This window comes from Siniperca chuatsi, linkage group LG17 (assembly GCF_020085105.1).
Source record: "Siniperca chuatsi isolate FFG_IHB_CAS linkage group LG17, ASM2008510v1, whole genome shotgun sequence".
NCBI classification, from domain to species: domain Eukaryota; kingdom Metazoa; phylum Chordata; class Actinopteri; order Centrarchiformes; family Sinipercidae; genus Siniperca; species Siniperca chuatsi.
In genome coordinates this window covers 27,856,933-27,882,541 of record NC_058058.1, presented here as the reverse complement: position 1 = coordinate 27,882,541, position 25,609 = coordinate 27,856,933, and the positions used below count along the sequence as shown (strand labels likewise).

Genomic DNA, 25,609 nt, shown 5'->3' with positions numbered 1-25,609 from the left:
TTAATGCATAAACTGTACAAACATGTTGGGGCCACATCTCAATTTTCTCCAATTAGAAACAGGTTTGAGTAATTTCAATCAGCCTCCTCATGCTCAGTTATATAAAGTGCTCTAAATTATTTAAATTTAATTATGCCATTTTATTGTACATGTATGTGACATGGAATAGAGCCCCTGGCAAACACACCCCCTTCATTGTTACACTACAGTATTTTACAAATACTTCTCCTCATCTTTTATGATAACATTTCTTTTTTGCAAGGGTGTAGGTTTGCTTTCAGAAGTGGAGGGTACACAACAAAGTGTGAAAAAAAAAAAAACACTGCGCTTTACTATCTTATCTTTGACCAATGTTAAATGCTAGTGTCTTTTTAAAAGAATGTTAACTGTAAATAGTAATATAGATTAAATGTTTGATAAACAAAGATTGGAGTACCTTTTTTGGCCCTGAATAGTGTCTGCAGGTATTCCTTTAAGGATACTTACAGCCCCAACAACCTTCACCTCTGAGCTAGAGTGGCTTGTATGTAGACTGAAAGGCAAAACCTAGAGCAAAAAAGTCCATGTAGTACTCACTGTACCACTTGCTACTCCTCATTAAGCTAATTGCTTTGAGAGCATAGTAATAACTGAAGGAGACTCAGACAAGTATATCAACATTTTCCCTTCTCTTCTTTCTTATAAGGCCTGTGGTGGCTAGACAGTGGGACAATATTATGAAAATGTCTTGTTGAACTTGTGGTCTTTTTTTCAAACCAGTTTTTGTTTTGTAATGCTACACTCATCTCATCAGAGTCAAAGTCTTTGTGAAGTCAACTTAAGATATGAGCAGTTTGACAAGTATACTGGAAGAAAGTAGAATCTTTCTTAATTCTTGCTGTGTTAAGTGATTACAAATATAGTGATGCTTTAATGTACATTATCAGTATTATGCAGTGCCTGTTATTGCCTTTTAACAGTTTGTGGGTCTCTCAGAAGAGGTGATTCTTCAAAATCCCGTCCCTCATCGAATAGAAAAAGAGATATTTTACAAATACAGGTCATAAACGAGACCTGTGTGCATTATCAGTGCTTTGAACTGTAATTTAAGAGCATGTTGGTGCTAATGCAGGTTTCCAGAAGGATGAGATCATCAAGAAAACAACAAGGCTATCAAATGCTCCTCGAGCATTCTGTGTTGTCACCTAATACCTGATGAGGAACAAACAGCACAGCTTTTATGTTCCTCTGTCTTCGGGGTTTGTGTGTAAGACAGCCTTGAGAATAGGAAACCCTGTATCCTTAATGTGTACTGTAATGGACCATCTTAGAGTTATTATTACCAGTTATTACTGCTGAGCTTCCTCATCATGATCAGTGATGTAATGGTAAATAAAAAGTGATTATTTGTCCCAGATGCTTATACACAGGGAACCAGGGAACAGGGAAGTGTTCCTATGCATGTGTGTCAATAGCAAAAGGTATTTTGTTTATGCTTTCTGGGGGGGCATTTCCAGTAACCAGAAACAGTGATTGGCTGGCCTCCCTTTGCTGCAGAGATAAGACTTGTTTGACAACAAAATGTTAACTCAAGGTCCACTTACCAGCATTTTTGGAGCTTTCAATTGCATTTCATGGTCTTCCTCAGCAGAGTTTTGTCACTTGTCACTGGAGAGAACCTCTGTCATGTAATAACTGAATAACTGGATCATTGTCTTGCCCAAGGACACATATTAGTGAGTCACAATTATCAGGTCGATCCTGATTTGTTCTTTACTTGTTCTGTACTTGTTATTTTGTGTCTCTTATTGTAAAGTGTTTTCTATTTCATAGAAATTTTTTGTTTTCTGAGGTGTTCCTGGAGCTGCTTCATAACAATCCACAAATCTTTGGCAGCTGTGATTAGATCCTCCATTTCCTTTGCGCATTGCATTGTGGGACGGTAGTTTACATCATAAACAGACTCAAAACCAGTGTTTTTAAGTCTGCATACTGGTCGTTTTGAGTATACTGTAATGGTGCTTGACTGTTAAGAGCTTTGTAGGTGAGGAGAAGGATTTTAAATTATATTCTGGATTTTACAGGGAGCCAGTTCAGAGAAGCTAATATTAGAGAAATATGTTCTCCTTTCCTAGTTCTTGTCAGTACACGTGCCACAGCATTCTGGATCAACTGGAGAGTCTTAAGGAACTTATTCTGGCAGCCTGATAATAATGAATAGCCTGATTTTTGCAATGTTACATTGGTGAAAGAAGGCAATCCTTCTTAGATAACTCCGAGGATCCTTATGGTGGTGCTGGAGGCCAGGGCAATAACATGGTCAGGTGTTTGGGCAGTTTTGTTTAACATCAGAAAAATGCAGGTCATCCTGGTTTTTATGACCTTAAGGCATGCTTGAAGTTTAGTTAACTGGTTAGTTTCATCTGGCTTGATCAATAGATATAATTGTGTATCATCTGCATAACAATGAAGGTTTAGGGAGTGTTTCCCAATAATATTGCCTAGAGGAAGCATATATAAGGTGAATAGAATTGGTTCAAGCACAGAACCTTGTAGAACTCTGTGACTAACTTTGGCGTGCGCGGAGGACTCACTGTTAACATGTACAAACTGAGATTGATCTGATAGATAGGATTTAAACCAGCTTAGTGTGGTTCCTGTAATGCCAATTACATGTTGCACTCTCTGTAATAGAATGTGATGGTCAATGGTGTCGAATGCAGCACTAAGATCTAACAAGACAAGTACAGAGACAAGTCCATTGTCTGATGCAATTAAAAGGTCATTTGTAATTTTCACCAGTGCTGTCTCTGTGCTATGTTGCACTCTAAATCCTGACTGAAAATCCTCAAATAAACTATTGTTATTTAGAAAGGCACACAACTGATTGGCGACTGCTTTCTCAAGGATCTTAGAGAAAGGTAAGGTTAGCTATAGGTCTTTAGTTGGCTAAAACCCCTGGATCAAGAGTGGGCTTTTTTAGAAACGGTTTTATTACAGCTACTTTAAAGGACTTTGGTACATACCCTGTTAATAAAGACAGATTGATCATATCCAGTAAAGAAGTGCTAACTAATGGTAAAACGTCTTTAAGCAGCCTAGTTGGAATGGGGTCTAAGAGACATGTTGATGGCTTAGATGAATTAATCGTTAAAGTTAGTTGAAGAAGGTCCATATATCAGGTTTCACAGTTGTTTCTAAGGTTCCTGTGTTTGAAGATATATCAGTACTGGTTGATGGCAGGACGTGATGAATTTTTTCTCTAATAGTTAAAATTGTATTATTAAAGAAACTCTTGAAGTTGTTACTACTGAGGGCAATAGGAATACATGGTTCAATTGAGCTATGACTCTGTCAGCCTGGCTACAGTGCGGACAAGAAACCTGGGGTTGTTTTTATTTTCCTCTGTTAATGATGAGTAGTAGGCTGCTCTGGCATTATGGAGGGCTTTCCTATATGTTTCAAGACTTGCCAGATTAGTACTAAACAAGATTCTTCCAGGTTGTTGGAACGCCAGTTCCTTTCAAGTTTTCCTGATCTTTTCTTTAATTTGGGGGTCTGGGGGTTATACCATGGAGTTAACCTTCTTTGTTTTATTATCTTCTTTTTTAGAGGGGTAATAGAATCAAGTGTTGTTCGCAGTGAGCCTGCAGCACTATCAACAAGATGCTCAATTTGGGAGGGGCTGCGATTTTTTAGGAGTCCTCTGTTATATTGAGACATAGCATCGAATTAAATGCAGATGGTATCGCTTCCATGAATTTAGCCACAGCACTATCAGATAGAGCTGTAGAGTAGGAGTTTTTGCCTATTAATGGCGTGTAGTCCATTAATAGGATTTCAAAAGTTATTAAATAATGGACTGATAATGAAGGATTCTGTGGAAAGAATATTTAATGTTCAGTTTCACTACCGTATACCAGAACAGGGTTGAGGGTGTGGTTAAAATAATTATTTTCCTGTGGGCAAGATTTTTTGAAATAGGAATAATGACAGCTTTTTCCATTTTGTAGGAATGTATCAACCGAGAGCTGGAATAGAGGGCTCCAGGCTGGGGTCAGCCTGGAGCCACTTGCCTTCTTAGTATGCAACTTTTTAAGAACTTTGGCCACAGCACTTGGATCAATTACTATTCCATCTTATGTTGGATCACATGTCACTGTAATTGACAGGTTTCTACATTAATCAATACAGTCACTCCCTACAGAATCAAAACGTTTATAGAAATTATTGCGTTGGTTTGCTTTTTCCAGTTCATGCTCAGTACATGCATTTCCTTCTTGTCAGAGTTCAGGTTGGTCATTTCTTTCACAGCTTCCCACATTTTTTCCTCTTAGTTCTTAGTTGAAAAGGCTTCTCTGACAAGTAAACTATGTTGCTCTCACGCTTCCCTTAGTTTCCCCTTTAGTTCTCTTTGAACTGCTCTCAGTTCCATTATGTTGTTGTTCCGGAAGGTTTGGTTTTTTTCGTCTGATGCAATATTTGATCTCAGGCATGATGTAGTCTTTGTTGTTTGGGTTTGGGACTGCAACACATCATACACTGAAAACCACGCCCACCGAAGGAGAAAACAATCTGCACCACAATGGGTAGGTAGTAGCCTGTAGGTAGTTAAAAACATTAGATTTCAGCATGTCAAAGGATTATTTTAGCACCTTATGTCTACCGAAGAGGAAAAGATACTGTATATTGACAAACTCATTATTGTTGGTCTATCTCAGTGTCCCTTCTCCTTACAGTACCTTGCTTTTCTTGGAGAAATGGTCCCACTGAATGGCCAGAAGTGAAATACTTTGATATTTAAAGCTATTTAATTGAATTACCAGGTAAATCATTATTTAACCTAACAAAGATCAAAACCAGGCCTTGCATAGCTTAGTTAGATTCAACCTCTACAGTTAGAAAACACTGCTTGCTGCACACGTAGGCATACTAAGTGTTAGGATCCCCCAGTTTTCCCACTCTTCCTGTAGATGCCGCACATCTTATTGCCTGTATCCACTATTGTCGTCTTAAAGGGTCAGTTTTTTGGTACGGCAGCTTATAAAAACTTAGTTATGGGTTCTTTACCCTGTTGGTAGAGCATCCCACTGCACAACAGCTTTTAAGCATTTTTCTGTTGTTTGCTAGCAGACTGACGTGACAAGGAGGCACCTTCACGCAATACAAAGTCAGTGGAGAGCAACTAATTGTTTTTCCCTCTGGTGTCGGGGACTTGATGCGTCTCTGTGGTGTTATGGTCCAAATTTGAAAGGGGGGTTCTGCTCTTAGCAGCATATGCATCTTTAATATTACCATAGCATTTGTCCAGTATCTTATTTGTCTGTGTGCAATAATTGACATATTGCTGGTACCCTGGAAGAGCGTAGTCAATCTTACAGTGATTGAAGTCCCCTAGTACAAATATTGCTGTGCATGCGGGATGTATACAGCACAGATGAAAGTGCTCCCATAGTCTATGCATAGGTAAAATGGCCTTAGACTTAAACATATGAGTTCAAGGTCAGGAGTATATACCATGTCTATTGTTGTGTAATTCCTACACCAAGAGTTCTTAATAAAAACAGTAATGTCACCCCCCTTATTATTCCTATCCATACGAACATTTGAGAAGCCTTGTACCTGAACCAATGGACCAAGGAAATCTCCTTAAAGCCAGGTGTTTGTGTAGATCATTCTGGAATGTGTATGGTGAACATGCAAGAAAAAAAGTACTCCCTTTCTCTTGGGTGTAAGACAAACCAAGCTTCTGAAATGCCATATTAAGAGAGGATTTTACATAAGATCCATTCTTATCTGCAATAACAGAGGGTTCAAAATGTATATTTTTACCAATCAAAACCACCACTCCTCTTGCTTTTGCTTAAAAGGAAGAGTGGAAGAGCTGCCCCACCCAACCTGTCAGGAGATGAGAGTGATCTAGTCCACGTAAGTGGGTTTCTGGCAGATTTTTTTTTTTCTGCATTGAGCTGTTTAAGATGTAAAAGCACCATTTTCCTCTTGACTGGATGGTTTAAACCCATGCCCTCCTCTCCAGAGAGTAATGCTGGAAGCCGGTAGCCTGGAGGCAGACGGCGGACCGACACAAGGCTCAGGAGAGCAGGCAGGCTGAGGCAGGAACAGCGGTCTGAGGCAAGGCAGGTGAAAGCTGTGGCGAGATCCTCCTGGAAAACTGGTGGGCCACGTGGAGGCAGGTGACATGAGCGAACCTGGGCACAGGGAGTCAAAGGTTAATCAGGCGTTCTGACAACAGGCAGGTAATATCTCAGAAGAGTAGTCTAGAGCTGAGGCGTAATACCACTGAGGTAAACAGACAATCTGGCGAAGACTGATGAGAAGAGCCAGGTAGATATACTGTCAGGTGTGATTGTGGATGGAGAACAGGTGAGCATCAGTAGATGGGTAGCAGGTGTGTCAGCTGCTGACTGGCAGTTCCTCGGAGGCCGTGCCCCGCAGCATACACACACACACACACATACACACAGGAGGAGAACTAACAGGGGACAGACAGACAGAAACACTAGGAATGGTACAGCTGTACCATGACATTCCAAGTGTGTAGAAGAAACTATGGTGGCCACAAAACTCACGAAAAATGCAAACAGCCCTATCTAGAGCCAGTGTTTGGTTTGTCCATTCTGGGATACTGTAGAACCATGGCGGTGCAACATGGCAACTTCCGTGGAAGGGGAACCGCTCCCTGTGTAGATAAATACGGCTTATTCCAAGGTAATGAAAACACAACTATTCTTATTTTCAGCTGATTATACACTAATTAAAACATACTTATAAATATTATATTCCATTTATGCCAATAGCTCTTCCTAAATGTTACTCACTGGACCTTTAAGGGAAATTGACATATAACGTTAATTTCTTACCTGGGAATACCGTACTTACATAACTCAAGATTACTGACTGACTTCTTTGATCACCGTCAATGCTTGTGTGTGGATGATCAGAAATAGAATCAGAAATACTTTATTGATCCCCGAGGGGAAGCTCTTTAATCCCAGAGGGGAAACTCTTGTCATTACAACAAAAACTTTACTCAACATGGTGGTTCTTTGATTATGTCAACAACTTGAGGAAACCGGACAGGCAGCTGAATCCATGCGCAGCATGATACCGGTAACTAGAGAATTTTACTAGTGGACTGCTTGTAGTTCAATGCCATTCCTCCCCAGACATCTGACTAACAGCTCCGGTGCGGTTGCGCTATGTTAAACTACAAGCGCTGGCATTAAACCCTTGTCAACATGAAAAAAACCTAGGAGTTATATTTGACTCAAATCTTACTTTTGAACCTCATATTAGAAACATAACTAAGAATACATTTTATCATCTTAAGAACATTGCCAGAGTGTGACTGTTTCTCTCTCAAGCCAACACAGAGACACCAATGCACGCCTTTATTACCAGCAGGATTTGACTATTGTAATGCTCTCCTTTCTTTTAAAGTCTCTGCACTGGATCCCTGTTTGCATCAGAATCAATTTGCTTATAGCCTATGAACCTCTAGAACCCTCAGGTCTTCTGGAAGTGGCCTTTTAATTATCCCTAATTAAGTCAGAAAAAGAAAAAAAAACACAGTGAGGCATCCTTTTATTTCTATGGTCCACATCTCTATAACAGCCTTCCTGCACACCTGAGGGCACCAAACCATGTTAAAATGAGGTACCCCTATATATTTTTATTTTCATTGCAAGATTATCCCAGTGGAGGCCGCTAACATTTACATATAAATATCAATTGACCCTGTGTTTACTTTCTTCACTGAGATAAAAATGAAAAGAGCTCAGCTTTGGAAAAGGAAGGGATACAGGACAAGATGAGGAGACTGAGAGAAAATTTAAAGAGAGTAGGTGATGGAGATGAGAGAGGAAGAGCAGGTACTGCCCACTATGCCCAGGATAGGATTAGCATTATGTCCCTGTGCTGTTCAACACAGACAAAAACTGACCTGATCCAAATCAAATAATGTAATTACCACAGAGATATATATGTTCTTTGGCAATTACAGTGGAACCTATAGGCTCAATTTAACAATACAAACATATAGCATAATAGTAATGTAATGATAGTATTATTGTATAAATATATTATTGTATAACACACATTTTGCTGATTATGTACAGTTTGAGACACATTTCTATAATTCAAATCCAAAATGATTTGATGATGATGCAAACTCATACACAAAGATGAAATAATGAAGATGGATATAATTTTACAAAAATTATTTTAATACAATTTGGCAGAAGAGACAAGTGAGGAGTCCATCTGCAGCTGAACATCATTAAGATGTAGGAGCTGGTTGTAGACTTCTGCAGGACCTCCCCTGACCCCTGTCTCCATCCAAGGGGAGGATGTCGAGGAACACAGAAGGGACAGAGTCTGCTGTCTGCAACAAGATGCTACAGATCTGTGGTCAGTCTGTGGAGGCCAACCTCATCTTCTATGCTGCAGTAGCAGTGTAATAATAATAATAATAATAATAATAATAAACATTATTTATAGAGGACTTATCAAAACAAAGTAAAGTGCTTCACAGAGAGAGAAATAAAATACCACAGTCAATGATAAAATACATAAAAAACAATAAAATAAACAGCTCAGGTAAGATCAGGATATTCTTTCCGATAAAAATGCATCTTGAGAAGAGACTGAAAAGAAGACACTGACTCAGACAGCCTCATTTTTTCAGGTAAGTTGTTCCAGAGCCTCGGGGCCCTGATGGCAAAAGCTCTGTCCCCCTTAGTCTTCATCCTGGGCTCAGGAACAGACAGAAGACCCCTGCGTAAAGGTTCATAAGGGATTAAAAGGTCTAAAATATAATCTGGAGCCAGGCCATGAAGAGCCTTAAAAGTAATCAACAAGATCTTACGCCTCGATCTTACTGTACAGAACTTAGCCTAACAGCTAAGTTCTATGCAGTCATTTCAAAGTTTTTTGATTAAGACAAATGAACAGACTGTTACAATAATCAAGCCGTGAGGAGATAAAAGCATGCACAACAGTTTCTGCATCACTAAGATTTAAAATCTTATCGGATTTTTGCAATGTATTTGAGGTGATAAAAACATGATTAGACAAGCTTAGTGATATGCTGCTCAAAACATAAATTACTATCAAACAGGACACCAAGATTCCTTGCAACATGCTTGATATGTTGTGACAGGTAGCCAGTAGATGGCAGTATTTGTTTAGTGATATGTTGGGGCCCAATAACAAGGATTTCAGTTTTATTTGAGTTGAGCTGAAGAAAATGTATCGACATCCAGTTTTTTATGTCACACAGGCAGTCCTGCAGAGAACTCAGCGTACTAAGGTCAGTGGGCTTGACAGGGAGGTACAACTGTGTGTCATCCGCATAACAGTGAAAGGAAATACCATGTCTGCAGATGACATCAACCTAGGGAAGCATATATACAGAGAACAGTATTGGTCCCAGAATTGAACCTTGAGGCACACCGTACTTGATATGGGAAAAGGATGACATGAAGTTATTAATGCTGACACAGAATTTCCTATTGGACAAATAAGATCAGAACCAATCTAGTGCAATGTCAGATATTCCCACCCAGTGCCTCAATCTATCTAAAAAAATGCTATGATCAACTATGTCAAAGGCAGCACTTTAGTCCAGCAGCACAAGAATTGAACACATGCCTGCGTCAGCACTCATTAAAAGGTCATTACTGACTTTGAGGAGGTCTGTCTTTTTTTGAGAACATTGGAAATAAAATGCAGTTTGGAGATCAGACAATAGTTATCCAGGAGGGTAGGATCAAGCCCAGGTTTTTTTTAGGACTGGTTGGACACAAGCAGTTTTAAAGTAATCTGGGATGCAGCAAGCAGACAGCAAGCTGTTCAAAAAACATAGCAAATGGGGTGCAATACAATCCATAACTTCCAATAAAAACCTAGTTGGAATTATATCCAGAAGGCTGGAGGATACTCTCATAACAGACATGATGTCTGCATTTAATTCAATGTCATGTCTCAATATAACAGAGGACTCCTATGCTAATTTCAGTCCCTCCCAAATTGACCATCTTGTTGATAGTGCTGCAGGCTCACTGCGATCGACATTCAATTCACTCTATTGCCCCTCTAAAAAAACAAGATAATAAAACAAAGAAGGTTCCATGGTATAACTCCCAAAACCACAAATTAAATCAAACATTGCGAAACCTTGGAATGTTGGTGGAACTTGAAATGGCATTTTACCAATCTGGAAGAATCTAATTTAGTCTGGCAAGATAGTCTTATAACATATAGGAAAGCCCTCCGTAATCCCAGAGCAGCCTACTACTCATTATTAATAGATGAAAATAAGAACAACCCCAGGTTGCTTGTCCGCACTCTAGCCAGAGAGAGTGTCACAGCTCTATTGAGCCATGTATTCCTATAACCCTCAGTAGTAACAACTTCATGAGCTTCTTTAATGATAAAATTCAAATTATTAGAGACAAAATTCATACATCCTGCCCTCAACCGGCAACGCTTTATCCTTAAAGACAGGAACCTTAGAAATAGCTGTAAAACCTGATATATATTTAGACTGCTTTGCTCCTATCGACCTACTAACTTCAACGGTTTTTTCATCTAAGCCATCAACATGTCTCTTAGACCCCATTCCAACTAGGCTGCTTAAAGAAGTTTTAACCTTAGTTAGCACTTCTTTACTAGATATGATCAATCTGTCTATATTAACAGGCTATGTACCAAAGTCCTTTAAAGTAGTTGTAATTAAACGTCTTTTTTAAAAGCCCAGTCTTGATCCAGGGGTTTTGGCCAACTATAGACCTATAACTTTCCCTTTTTTGAAAAAGATTCTTGAGAAAGCAGTCACCAATTAGTTGTGACTTTCTACATAACAATAGTTTATTTGAGGATTTTCACTCAGGATTGAGAGTGCATCATAGCACAGAGACAGCACTGACGAAAATTACAAATGACCTTCTAATTGCATCAGAAAATTGACTTTTCTCTTCACTTGTCTTATTAGATCTTAGTGCTGCATTCAACACAATTGACCATAACATCCTATTACAGAGACTGGAACATTTAATTGGCATTGGCAAAGTGACTGCACTAAGCTGGTTTAAATCCTATCTATCAAATCGATCTCAGTTTTGTACATGTTAACGATGAATCCTCCATGCACACCAAAGTTAGCCACGGAATTCTGCAAGGTTCTGTGCTTGGACCAATTCTATTCACCTTTTGTATGGTTCCTTTCCGCAATATTATTAGGAAACACTAATGATAAACTTTCATTGCTATGCGGAATTATATCTATCGATCAACCCAGATGTCTTCTGATGTTAAACTGACAAAACTGAAGTTATTGTACTTGGCCCCAAACACCTCAGAGACACGTTATACAAAGATATAGTTACTTTAGATGCCATTGCCCTGGCCTCCAGCACTACCATAAGGAATCTTGGAGTTATCTTTGTTCAGGATTTATCCTTTAACTCCACATGAAACAAAGTTCAAAGACTGCCTTCTTTCACCTACGTAACATTGCAAAAATCAGGCACATCCGGTCTCAAAATGATGCAGAAAAACTAGTCCATGCATTTGTTACTTCTAGGCTGGATAATATTTCTCCAATATTAGCTTCTCTGCACTGGCTCCCTGTAAAATTCAGAACAGAATTTAAAAATACTTCTCCTCACCTACCTCTTAATGGTCAGGCACCATTGTATCTTAAAGAGCTCATAGTACCTTATTACCCCACTAGAACACTGCAGTCCGAGAATGCAGGGTTACTTGTAGTTCCTAGAGTCTCTAAAAGTAGATTGGGAGCCAGAGCCTCCTCTCCTGTGGAATCAGGTCCCAGTTTGGGTTCGGGAGGCAGACACCATCTCCACATAAACATTGGTTGCTTTTGTTTTGAAGCACACTGAGTCTACATCTGTCGCATGAAATGTGCTATACAAATAAACTTGACTTGACATGACATTTATGAGTAGGCTTAGGACTTTCCTCTTTGATAAAGCTTATAGTTAGGGCTGGCTCAGGTGAGTCCTGAACCATCCCTTAGTTATGCTGCTATAGGCCTAGACTGCCGAGAGACTTCATGATGCACCTCTTTCCTATCTCCTCCTTTACCTCTCCATCTGTATGTATTCTTATCTTCTCTCTCATCTTCTCTCTACCATAGTTTTGTGCTTTCTCGTTTCTCTCATCTCTCCTTCTGTTGCTTTCAGCAGGTATTTCTGCCTCCGGAGCTGCAGAGTCTGGATCTGTGGTTGTGAGCCACCTGCTGCCCCTGTGTTCCTCCTGACAACTGCTACTACAGTTGTTGTTATTGGCTTTGTTACTAATACTGACATTTTTTTTCCTATAGCTGTCATTCCTATTGTTACTAATTTATTAATATTTACACTACAATTACTATTCTACTATTTAAAAAATAGTAGAATTGTAAAACCAACCCCGCCCACCATTGAGTCTGATTCTGTCCAAGGTTTCTGCCTCTTACAGTTTTTCTCAGTCGCTTTGGTACATATCTCAGATCAGAATTGAAATTCTCAAAACTACCTGTTCAATTCTCACATCATTGTGTCACTTGTGCACATCAAAAAAGCAGTTTCTCATTTCTTTGAACAAGTTGCAAATGCTTTGGTACATCCATGCAAATGATTATGTACAATTCTCTGTTGTTTCCTACATTATCAGTTGCTTATGTCATGTTGATCAAAATGTATTATATTGGGTCTCTGTTGAATAGTCTCACCCCCCACAACATTTAGGCACAAGCTCATAGCATAAGTCTTTACATGCAAAATGGTTGAACAAGTTATCATAATATGTCAAGCATATTTCTATACTTTCTATATTTCCATTAGACTTTTTTCTAAATCTGTCCTGAATTGGTAAATTGCTCCCAGGTGAATCTTGACTTTCTCTAACGAAGGTGCTTCTCATGAAGCATCAACTAGCAGGTATATAGAAGAGAGAAGACGAAGAAGAGGAGTGAGGCTGCGTGGTGGAGGAGTTGGAAGGCAAAACCGAGGAAGAGGCAGGAGAGGCCGAGGATATATGCGCGTTCCTGATGAGAGTAGAGCCACACTCGTAGACCACGTTCTCAATCATGGGCTTACAATGGCCGAGGCTGGTCGAAGGGTGCAGCCAAATGTTGGAAGAACAACTGTGTCCTCGATTATTCAGACTTTTCGTCGACAGAATAGGTATGTAATCTAACAATAGGCATTGTACACTGTACTTTCCTTACTAATTTTTTTCCCCACATAGGACTGCAAGACAAATTCACAGGGGTGGCAGAGGGCCCCTTTTCACACGTGAACAGAAGGAGGCCATTTGCACCATGGTAATAGAAAACAATGCAATAAGACTAAGGGAGCTAAAAAGTGCCATTATAGAGGACAACAACATCTTTCAAAACATCCAAACAGTCAGCATCTCAACCATTGATAGGGTGCTGAAAAGACACCAAATGAATATGAAGCACCTCTACACTGTTCTGTTTGAAAGAAATGGTAAAAGAGTGAAGGAGCTGCGTTACCCATATGTACAGGTAAAACATGTATGAGCATGCAGCAACTGTACCTCAGAGTAAACAGTACAACATTGTATAGTGATATACAGTACAGTAAGTGTGAACTTGACACATTGCATCTTCTTTTCTACAGCCATAGCAAATATGTGCTGTATACATTTGATGGAACTGGCCAAAATGAAAATGCATGTAATTCATAAAACTCATTTTGTGTCTTCTGGATATAGCGTATAATTGAACTGGAAGCAAGTGAACCACCGCACAGCTTCAACCTAACAAAACGTAGAAGGCGTGGTCGAAATATCATCAGCCACAGAGCTACAGTTGATGTGCCAGGCCAATGGGGCGGAAACATAACCATGGGTTGTGCAATCTCTGAGAATGGTGTGCTAACGCATATTCCCATTATTGGGCTGTACAATACAGAGCGTCTTGTCACCTTTTTAGACACTCTCTACAGGGATCTCATCCCTGAACAAGAGAGGGGTCAGATTGGAGATGACCTGCCAAAGTATGTGATCGTTTGGGACAATGTCAGTTTCCATCGTTCCAACATCATCAGGCAATGGTTTGCTGCCCATGACAGGATGCTGATGGAGTTCCTCCCACCCTACTCTCCATTCCTTAACCCCATTGAGGAATTTTTCTCAGCTTGGAGATGGAAAGTGTACGATTGTCAGCCACATACACGAATGACCCTTCTGGCTGCCATGGATGCAGCATGTGATGACATCACAGCAGATGCCTGCAGAGGCTGGATAAGACACTCAAAAAGATTCTTTCCACGCTGCATTGCAAGAGAAGATGTTCGTTGTGATGTGGATGAGAATTTGTGGAACCAACAGACAGGATCGTCAAGAGGTGTAGGAAGATTGTAATTCCTTAATGTAATTTCTACAGCACCGCATGTACAGTTTTTCCTATGTTCACATTTCTTCTTTAGGTTGTTTTTTTTGTGTGCTATTCAGTGCTGTCTATAAAATACAGTACAAACAGTAAGAGTGTAAATTTGAATCTTTTCCATTCTCTTGCAATTACACTCACACATACACTTAGATGTAACTTACAATTGACAATAATTGTCATCAAAACTTTAGCCATAGTTTCCATCAGAACATCCCTCCAGAGTAAACTGTTATATTGACAACATGACTAAACAATTTGTCTTATCCGTACACAATGACACAAGGACTTGTCATTCTGATGGCACTGACATGTTCATTGACACAGATATTTACTTTTGAGAGATGAACTAAGGATTTTGAGTAAGAGAGTGGCTTTTGCAGGTTATCCATGGTGTTTTGCTATTTGTACAAATTGTTTTGAGAAATGCACTTACTGTTTTGCAAATTGTGAGTTTGATTCGAGAAATGTACCAAAGCGACTGAGAAAAACTGTAAAGGAAGTTTTTCCTTGCCACAGTCACCAAATGCTTGCTCATGGTGGGATTTGTTGGGTCTCTCTCATTATAAAGACTACGGTCTAGACCTGTTCTATAGGAAAAGTGCAATGAGATAACTTCTGTTATGAATTGGCGCTACATAAATAAAATTGAATTGAATTTAATTTAATCTAGATATATATATATATATGTATATAGGCCACTATATTTGCAGATACTGATATATCAGTGATATTTATATTTATTTATTAAAAGTTTTAAGTCATGTGACTTACATGACTTACGTCATGTGATTTCCTACTTCCTATTCAAGTAGTTTTTTTGCCTAAACCTAACCAACACATGGCTTCCCACTACCTAACTAAGTAGTTTCTGAAGGCGCCTCCTACAGATGTTAAAGGGTACCATGTGCGTCTGTATACAACACTGATGGGCATCAGAAAATGTTGGCATATGACACCCTGGGAATGAGAACGGGTTGGCACTACACACAACAGGTGAAGACTTTTAATACACTTCAATACCTCCCTTAGCACCATTGCAACTCATTCTAAATCAAATGCAACACAGTGCAACAGTCAATCCCAAACTGGTTGAAAGTATGCTATTTATTCTACTTTCCTTCTCTTTTGTCTTACTTCTTCTCTGAGCTGCTATAACAGCTACAACAGCATTATAACTGGATCTAGTAGAGAGGGAAGGCATGTGATCCCTGTATGGCTGTGAAACACAGAGTGCCTTTGTCTGGCAAGGGTTTTCTGATCGTTGTGGCTATGAGGGCATCCTTCACGAACATCCTGCTGAATGAGAAACAGGTGTGTCTGCAGCAGAGAGATTAAACTCTCTTTGACTGTTTGAGGCTATTGACTGCAGAACACACATATAGACAGACATCCAGCAGCAGGCACCTTTCACAGCTACAGGCCTCAGGACACTCAACAAAATGGACCTTTGTATGATTCTATTTTGGTCTTTTTACTTAGCATGTTTGCAGAAAAGGAATTTCTGCAGCTGTTGATGTGGCTCCCACCCTCTCTTTGATGTATACAATACAAAAAATTGCCTCCTCATATGATTTATAATATAGGAAAGAGGAAGATTAACACTTAAGGTAGGGGTTATAATCTATAGTGTGGCTATAACCTTGCAGTGGCACAATATTATCTCATTATTAATTGCTGCTTGTTCTGGTCTGGATTGTTACCACATGGCTTCCTGACACCCACTTGTGATGTTACATTCATGACTTTTAAGAAGCCAGCAATATTACTGACTGCTGTAATCCTCCTATTCAGCTATGTGTGAACACTGCAGGTAGAAACGTGTGTTTGATATATTCAATGAATGACAGTGCTCTATTAATGTAAGACACCAGGGTTCAGCAGGATGTGGAGTCTGTTCAGATAAAGTATTGTAAGCCTGGGCTTGAGGGTTGCATCAATAGACATGTAATTATAGCTTGTAGGGAGGTTTCATGACCTTGAAATAAGCAAAGAGGCGAGCTGAATGTGCTGCAAATTGGCAACCACTCTCATGTTGACTGAGTAAGCAACAAATTGTAGCTGCTGGAGGGACCAGGGTCACACAGTTCAGGGCGCTTTGACAGAGGCAGAGTGTCACCCATCCATTTTTTTACCCACACTGTGCCAGTACCTGACTCAGGGATTTGAACTACTTCCTCTGACCATCTGACCAACATCTGACAGTGTGAGTTTGATACACTGCACATTAAACACAACACCACTTCTCATTCAATGCCCCTGTCATGAGTCTATTTAATAAGAGTAAACTTGGGTATGGTTGGTAGAGACATGTAAAATGTAAAATTGCTGCTCAATTGTCCCTCCCAATATTTTTTACCATTCTCACACAATCTTGTCGCTTAACCTCCACATTGTTTTACCATTAAGGTCTATACAGGGCTGTCAGGTTTGTATGTTTTCTGCAAAAAGTCATCATAACACAAAAAGTATTATGATGAAGTGTGAAAAAGCTGGATATTGGGAGTCCTGCGACACCACCTGATGATCTGGCAACCCAATGTACTACGCATTGTTTGTTAGCTAGCTGCAGCACTGGCAGTAGCGGTAGCATCTAAACAGTGATGGTTTGAAGTGGTTAGTATTATAGTTCACTTCAAATAAAAACACCACACTAATTAAATTTACAACCACAAACCATATCACCATCAAAAGTGAGTGGACTCCCAGCATACTGCAACATGGAACAGAGTTGCAAAGTGGAAAAAGCTGCTAGTTCCCGAAGTATCCCTTGTAAGATTTTGTGCAATAGTTGCAGAAGTCACCCCAAACTGACCCAAAATCTGAAAGCTTCTGATTTAAGTTGCTGATTGTATGAGCAGGTTTCAAAAACAATTAATCTTTAGTCATTGGTCATCTGATTAAATTTTATGTTCTATTCTTTTTAACTGAAATGCACCTTTTGAGTTGTCTGCTTATGCATGGTTTTGTAACATTATTGGTATTATAGTGTTTGACATTTTGTTCTATAGTGTTTCCACTTATCCTGTAGTTCATCTGTGGTTGTTTCAGTCAGTATTAAGAGCAAATGGTTAGACTCTTGCCACCAGACTGTGACACCACACTGTCGCCTCACAGCAAAAGGGTTCTGGGTTGGAACCCACTGGCCGGCTGGGGCCTTTCTGTGTGGAGTTTGCATGTTCTGTCTGTGCCTGTGTGGGTTCTCTCTGGGTACTCCAGCTTCCTCCAAATCCAAATCCAAAGACATGCAAGTTAGGTTAATTGGTGGTCTAAATTGCCCGTAGGTGTGAATGGTTGTCTGTCTCTATGTGTCAGCTCTGTGATTGACTGGCAACCTGTACAGGCTGTACCTCGCCTCTCACCCAATGTCAGCTGGGATTGGCTTCAGCAACCCTCTAAGGATAAGCAGTTATAGATAATGCACGGATGGTTAGACTGTGAGTGTGGTGTGGGTTTGGTGACACACCTTCAGATGTAAGTGCATAGTTGGTTTGTTGCTGTGCTGATGCTATGCTCTGAGAAGCCAATAAAGCTCCTTGTTGAATTGGAAACTCCAAAACCCTATTTTGCCACAGTAATGTATTTTAGTCTCAAAAACCCTATTATTAAAATGAATGAATGCACATTATAGGGTTTCTGTCCCTTAAGTTTGCAGATGAACAGTGACAATTCAATAGGTCTTTATCCAACATCAGCTGTTGCAAGAAATAGTGGTGGAATTATTCAGATCCTCATAAAAACAACAATACCACACAGGAAAATTACTCCAATGACCTGTAAAAATTGATTAATTAAATATTTGTTCATGTACTCTCATACTCATGTATGAAAAGTCCTCAAGGCCTACAATGGCTCCATTCAGTTATCAAAGCTGCACAAATCAATATTTTACATTAACATTTGATCAAATCACTGTGTAATGTGAAAGGTGTCACACCCGCAGAGAACGACTCTGCAGTTCTCTTCAGCTTTATAAAGCTTTATAGTGTCTGTAAGCTCATTGTTTTGGTTTTACGGCCGGCAAACTCTGCTCTCATCAACCTGGTTTCCAGCAGCAGCAGCTGTTTTCAGTGAAAAAGCTCCAAAAAGCCACTGAACACGAGCTGCTCAGCAGCAAACAGCAGACAGACACAGTCAGAGAGCAGCTGGTGAACATAGTGGAGTATTTAGCAGCTAAAGAGCCAGATGTTTCCCTCAGGAGCTGGTGGAGACACACAGAGCTAACAAAGAGAATATTGGACTTACTTACTTAGGCAAAGGTTTGCTAACACACTAGCCATAACATCTTTATAAGGTGATGTCAATGTTGTGGTATCAGCTTGCTCAGCTTTAATGTGTTAGCCTGTAAGCTGTATTTCATAGCTAGTACTAATTATGCATCTGCCTTATGGGTGGGAAGGTTAATTAAAGCAGTGTTAACGTTAGCATATGTTAGTGAGTGAATGTATGTTTGTTTACAAGATGTTAAAAGTACAATGTAACTACAGCCACCATGTTGTAGGATGCAATATTTCCATTTGAAATTTAGCAGAATAAAAGCATAAAGTCAAGAGTTTTGGGGTAAATGTATTTATTGTCACCTTTAGCAATTAGTTTCTGCTACCAACCATACAAATCCTGTTCAAAGTCATTATATGTTTCCCCCCCACCTGCTAATCAACATTCCTAGACTTTAAGTTGTACAGGATATTGTTGACAAAGGGACATCCATTCTTTTTCGTCTGCAGGTAACCCAAGTTAAACATCCTGTTGTCATCTAGTGCAGGTGATTCTATTCACTACCTACATTAGCCCACAGCTTTCAGAGTGAAAAAATGAACGGATAAATGAGACAATAAAGTGTCTTAACATGTTGCTGCAGCTGTAACAAGCCCCACTAGCCTGGAGGTGAAGGTATCCCCTTAATAAAACAAAGTTTGGCGTTTGTTGAAAAGAGAGTTTCATCACTGACTAATGCGTCTGTTGTTAGGAAGTTCCTGTTTGCAGTGAGCCTGTCTGGCATGCCTACAGCATTATGTCAGAAACACAGCCTTGTAAACAATTTTCATTGAACTATTTATTTCAGACAATGACAAGAAATATAAAAAAGAACTTCTACTGTTCTGGTACAAAAATAAATGACATACTATTCACTCTGAAAAAAACCCATAAAACTACCCACATATTGTACATTACATTCACGCTATAGGTTGTCTAAGCATCACTCTATTATATAAATCAATCAATCAATCAAACTTTATTGTATAGCACTTTTCATACAAACAATATGTAGCAGAAAGTGCCTGACACAATAAAACTATAGAAAATTAACCCCACCCACACACAAAGCAATAAATGACTAAATGACTCAATAACAGCACTCAATACAACAGGAACTGATAAAAACTCAAAATAATCAAAATTGTCATCTAGAAATAGATAAAAACTCATAATAATAAAATTCCTTATCCAGAAATAGACAAAAGGACCAAATAATAAAATCTTTCATCTAGAAATAGATAAAACTCATAGCAATATAAGTCTTCATCCAAAAATAGATAAAAACTCCATCTAGAAATAGATAAAAACCTAAAATAATCAAATGATATTGTAGTAAAACAGATTAAAATGAATAAATAAATAGTTAAAGTTCTATTAAAAGCCAGACTAAAAAGGTAGGGCTTGATCCAGAGATGTGGACCACAGTAATAAAAGGATGCCTCACCGTGGGTTTTTTTCCCCTGACTTTAGGGATAATTAAAAGGCCACTTCCAGAAGACCTGAGGGTTCTAGAGGGTTCATAGGCTAAAAGCAAATCTTATAAATAGATAGGGCCAAGACCATTAAGAGCTTTATAAACCAACATAAATATTTTAAAATCGATTCTGAAGCAAACAGGGAGTTAGTGCAGAGACTGTAAAATTGGTGTAATGTGTGCTCTCTTTCTGGTCCTTGTTTTTTACTTGTTGACAGGGATTTAATGCAAGTGCTTGCAGTTTCGCAATGCGTTTGTCTCTTTGAGCTTCAGTACCAATAATTAAGACTTCAGTTTTGTCCTGTTTGAGCTGTAGAAAAATCTCTGCCATCCATAACTTGATATCTAAAATACAGTTTAAAAGGGCATCTACTGGCCCTGAGTCATCAGGAGACACAGCAAAGTAAAGCTGTGTGTCATCAGCATAGCTATGGAAATGTATGCCGTGCCTCCTGATGACATTTCCAAGTGGCAGCATGTAACGATTAAAAAGGGTAGGACCTGAGATTGAACCTTGAGGAACACCACAATCTAACTTCACATTTGAAACTTTTGTGAATTATGGTAACATTATGTTTTACATGTCTTGGAAAGTCTGTTGAAGCTTTAAATTATGTAATGGATTATTATTTAACTACCTGCCATCTGTGACACAACAAACCAAAACTATGACGATAAACTGTTGCATATTGCTACATTACATAGCGCCTTTATTGCCACAAGAACCTCCATTAACATTACATACTGTATTTGGGCAGTACTTTGTGAGTCCTTGTGTGTGGTGGAGGCTCATGTAGGTAATACACCCCCTGATGGCAATGTTGGAGGCCCACAGTAACAGTGGCTTGATGTGCATCTCTGACTGCAGTTTCAGACCAAATGAGCAAGAGTAAATAGTTCGAGCGAGGTAGTGTGCAAAATGAAGAGCAGCTGGGATGCTACAGAACTAGATCGAAAAGTAAATAATCCAGCCCTGCCCCCAGAAATGATCTTTATATACTATGTTTTTGAAGGAAACATAATTAGGTTTTCTATTAACATAATGAGGAAATGTTGTTAATTAACGTATCTGGCATGGAAACTGAATTACATGTACAGGTGATCTACCTGTTTATGCTGCTGCTGTTCAGATCTGCTTCTGAGAAAACGTTGCAGCTAGAGGTGAGGTGGCAGAGCCTCCAGTGTGGAACATAAACATAGCTCTTCATTCACTCAAAAATACGTTGCCTGTAAATATACTGTAATCTAGCCACTGATTATGTTTGCAACCACAACGTAATTGGGAAAACAATTTAGTATTATAAACGTAATTTCTAGGAGACAGGGTTAAAATAATCACAATATTGTCGACGCTGGTATCCCAGAGGGTGCAAGAGGTCTTCTAGCCAAGTCCTGGTGGAATCAGAGTAGAATCACAAAACTACTGAAATTCAGATAAAACATACACAGATAAAACAGACAGCACACAATTAAATTTTTGCCCCATTCTTCTCTACAGTAAAATGGTCACCGTAATAACTTACTCCAATGCATTGTATTTAGAATCAGGGTTAAGGTTTGTTTTATTTCGGAGCAATGTCAAACTTGCGCATTTGGTGTGAAAGCCCTGTGAAACACCTGACCATTTTGTATTCAGATACTGTATTGTCAGGTTGTTTTGTAGCTACAGCATGTGATCAAGTGTCCACCATTGTCAGATTTCTACACATGCAAGTTAATCTAATAGACTAGAGAGGTATTGTTAGAAGTGGCCACTAGTTGCATGCTACAAAAACAGGTCTTATATTTTGGGATATCAGACAAACACACCAATGTCCTTCTTCTGTACTGAATGACAGATTTCTCTGACTGGGACATACTGTATAAAATGTTCATCACTTGCTTTACTAATGGACCATGCTGGCTAGTTAACAGTTGGTTCATATCAAAGGAATAGTTCAACATTATGAGTCAGGATGTGGTTAGCCTAGCTTAGCATAAAGACGGGAAGCAAGGGAAAACAGCTAGCCTGGCTCTGTACAAAGTGGCGGAAAAAAATGTTGTAAAACATGTATCTTGCTTTAACTGAGCTGTGCTTTGGGCCACAGACTAATCTTAAAACAGTTTTCTGTGTCACAATAATCTAAATCTGGAGACAGAGCCACACTATTCACTTTTACTTCTATCTAGCCTGGCTATTAAATATGTGGTTATTATTTGCACACTTATAATTCATCCATGAACTTCATGAAGAAGAAAGAAGTAGCTGTTAGGAGATTTCCTTTGTAACTGCAGGATTACATGGGTTTTAATTGTCAGACTGCCCCCCGGCTCGCTCCTCAGGGCGTCCAGCCTTCCTCTGATTTTTCCTCTGTTTACCACTGTGGACAGATGTGTCCTTGTGTCCTGAGTCATTCTGCTGTCTGGAGTAGCGCTTGCACTTGCAGGAGGTTACCACAGTAATCTTGTAGGTCCTGGAGCTGCCGTCTTGGCACTGCAGCTGGATCCGCTGGGTCCTGGTCCGGTCAATGACACAGCGCCATTCCTGGGCGTCGCGGCGGCTCCAGTACCTCCCAGTGTAACCCCCACCCCCAATCCAGTTGGGAAGCAGGTGGGCCGGCAGACACTCTCCAGCACACACCAGCTCCTTAATGGGGTTGACGCTGGTGCACTGGCCATCAGAGATGTACTTTGTGGACCTCAGCTCCCTGCAGCCCACCTGGCTCTGGTCTGGGCCTGAGACATGGAAACTGAATTACATGTACATGTTTATACTACTAATGTCACAGCTGTACTAGCGTATCTGACAAGTTGCAAAACTGTTGATACTGAACGTATCAATGAAATGTTCATTGACAACGTATTTAATTTGTTTTCCGCTAAAATATATGCTTATAGTGACAACAGGGTTATTAAACTAAAGTCATGTGTCCTGCTTTGTATGCGCACCTAACCCGACCACCTCCCTGCCACTCTGGTGTGGTAAATAAATGTAGCTCTGTGAGTCAGTAAACTTTAACTCATATTAATGGGGCACTCACCAATTGTACACATGAAGTTCATTTGTAAGGTGTACGACTCAGCCTGCAAAAACTATAATATGTCCTGTGGCTCTGGAGGAGCTTTGGCAAGTCTGAGAAAATAACCCAATATCTCAGCTTCCACTTGAGATTTCACATTTTTAACAAAAAGCCTATGTTACAAACTGGGTGTGTGGAGTTTGAAAAGACATGGGCATTTGCCAGGCAGGGAGGGTCTAATGATAGATGCTATTAAGTTGCATTATGGGAAGTGTAGAATCCAGCGAATGTGGCGAGTGACTCATACCAGGCACGAAAAGTAAGGATATCTCAGCCTCTGCTGAATCGATTGTTTAAAAATCTGTCTCTCGCAAGTCCCCCAACTTCATGAAAGGGCAATACTGAATGACTACATTGTCAGCCTTTTATCATTTAAAAAGTACAGCTAAAGTAAGAGGACTGATGTCTAAGCAGGATCTCAAAACGCTGACCCACGCATTCTTCTCGAAGAGGTTAGTCTTGTCTCTGGCAACTACAACTTGTTCAAAATGCAGCTGCCAGAGTTTTAACAAAAACAGAAAAATATGAGCATATTACACCCATTCTCAAGTCTCTGCATTAGTTACCACTTAGTCAGAGAACTGATTTGAAATACTGCTACTTGTCGACAAATCACTTACAGGGCTAAGACCTAATTATATTTGCTTTCTAAAACCCTTCAAGGAAGCTGTCAACACAAAACATGGAAAGTTGCGTTTTGCTATCACGTTAAACATACTTGGAATAAGCACCCAGATGATCTTGGGCTTGTTATTTGTATTGCCTGTAATTGAACTTTTGTTTCCACTTTGATTTTTACTATTACTTTGTTACTTTCAATGATCTTGATTGCTATCTATCTATCGTATGCTATTGTAATTCTTTATTTCAACTTGCAAAGCACCTTGAATTGCTACTGTGTATTAAATGTGCCATACTGTATAAATAAAATTGCCCTGCCTAACATCTCTATGTGAAGGGCTTGTAGGAGCTATTTATTATTTGTTCTAAGTATATCATTTATTCTAGATATTTGCTTTATTTAGATCATATTTAGATTTGGTATTTTCATTATCCATTTTAGTTTGTTAATTTTGTTTTGTTATGTAAGAACTGGGCAGCACAATAGGCACCTAAGATTTTATATACTGTAGGTAGGCAGGTTGGACCAGCATGCACCTGGGAGGGTGTATGACAACAGGAGCTGTGATTTCTTTGCTCTTTGTTTGCTTGCTTACCCATAAAACCACAAACAAATGTCTGTATGGACAATGGACTTTTTGCCTGTGTACAACTGATCCCTCTGGTGCATCAGTGGCTGTTTGTTCTTTCTTTTTTTCTTTCTTTCTTCATCCCAAAGTCCCAATATGGAGTCTAGTAAGCCATAAAATGTCCCCTTGTTTACTTTGTTCACTTAAATCATGTTGATTACTGTTATGCTGCAGCCACCTTATAGGAGCACTGATGCTGAAGCTTACTAATGATATTTTTCAATTTTCAAATTTCTCTTTACCCGTTTTGAAAATCCACCTGCTACACCTGCCACATGCAGCACTACAGTACGAGAGAATAGTGTCATCTATTCACAGTGGTCAGCAGTCACCCAGATATCAATTTGAAACAATATGTGTTAAGCTTTACCGAGCAAGCCAAAAAATGTACCTAAAAAATATGTAAATGTACTGTCACTGCGTCATGCGTAACCATTTGGACTCACCATTACGCACAGTGCCAGTCAGCCGTCTCCCGCCGTTCCTAGCTTGGTTTGTGTCTTCGTTAGCCGGCTTGTCTTGAGTGTCGTGGACAGGCTGAGTGACTGACTCTGTGGCGTCGTTGTGAACAGCTGAGCTGCTCCTGCTCAGCAGCAGCAGGAGGGCGAAGATCTGGAGTCCGCTGGCAGGACGGAGCATGACTGCACCTGACTGATCTCTGAGTGCTAGTGTCAGACAAAATTAGTCCTGATCAACGACTAACCTGCTGTGGCTGTGTTTTATATATCCTTCACTGTAGTGACGCTTTATGAATGAACAAGGCACACCCACCTGAACAGCAGCCTGCACTGGGCTTCAGTTACTTCTGTTGCTCCAAAATTCTAAGCAAAAAGTCTTATTTGCCTTACTCGCATTGTGTTAATTTAATAATAAATTACAATGGATTAATTATTTTTTTCCAAAAAAATCGTTTAACATCCATCGGTTTGCCTGCCATCAGTCATTACCAGCCTCACGTTATTTACGTGATTTCTGAAGAATATTTACGCCTTATATCTGCCTCTGTAGCAAAATATTGTTTTGATCATCGGGTCATCAGTTAAATCACTCTTTAGGAAGCATAGGTGCAACACTGTAGGCAGTCGGCTAACTTTACTGTTAGATCCCGTTTTTCTTGAATAATATTAATGTAAATGCTCTTGATTCA

General features: G+C 39.6%; 1 protein-coding gene across 1 annotated transcript; it reads right to left on the bottom strand.

Moving 5' to 3' along the window:
• Positions 1 to 18,972: 18,972 nt before the first annotated feature.
• LOC122863787 (sclerostin domain-containing protein 1-like) lies at positions 18,973 to 25,206 on the bottom strand. Its single transcript, XM_044170505.1, has 2 exons — positions 24,909 to 25,206; positions 18,973 to 22,868 (listed from the first exon to the last, which is right to left on the bottom strand). Exons 1-2 carry the CDS (start codon positions 25,099 to 25,101, stop codon positions 22,441 to 22,443), a joined length of 621 nt encoding a protein of 206 aa, XP_044026440.1. The 5' UTR covers positions 25,102 to 25,206; the 3' UTR covers positions 18,973 to 22,440.
• Between the last annotated feature and the right edge of the window lie 403 nt (positions 25,207 to 25,609).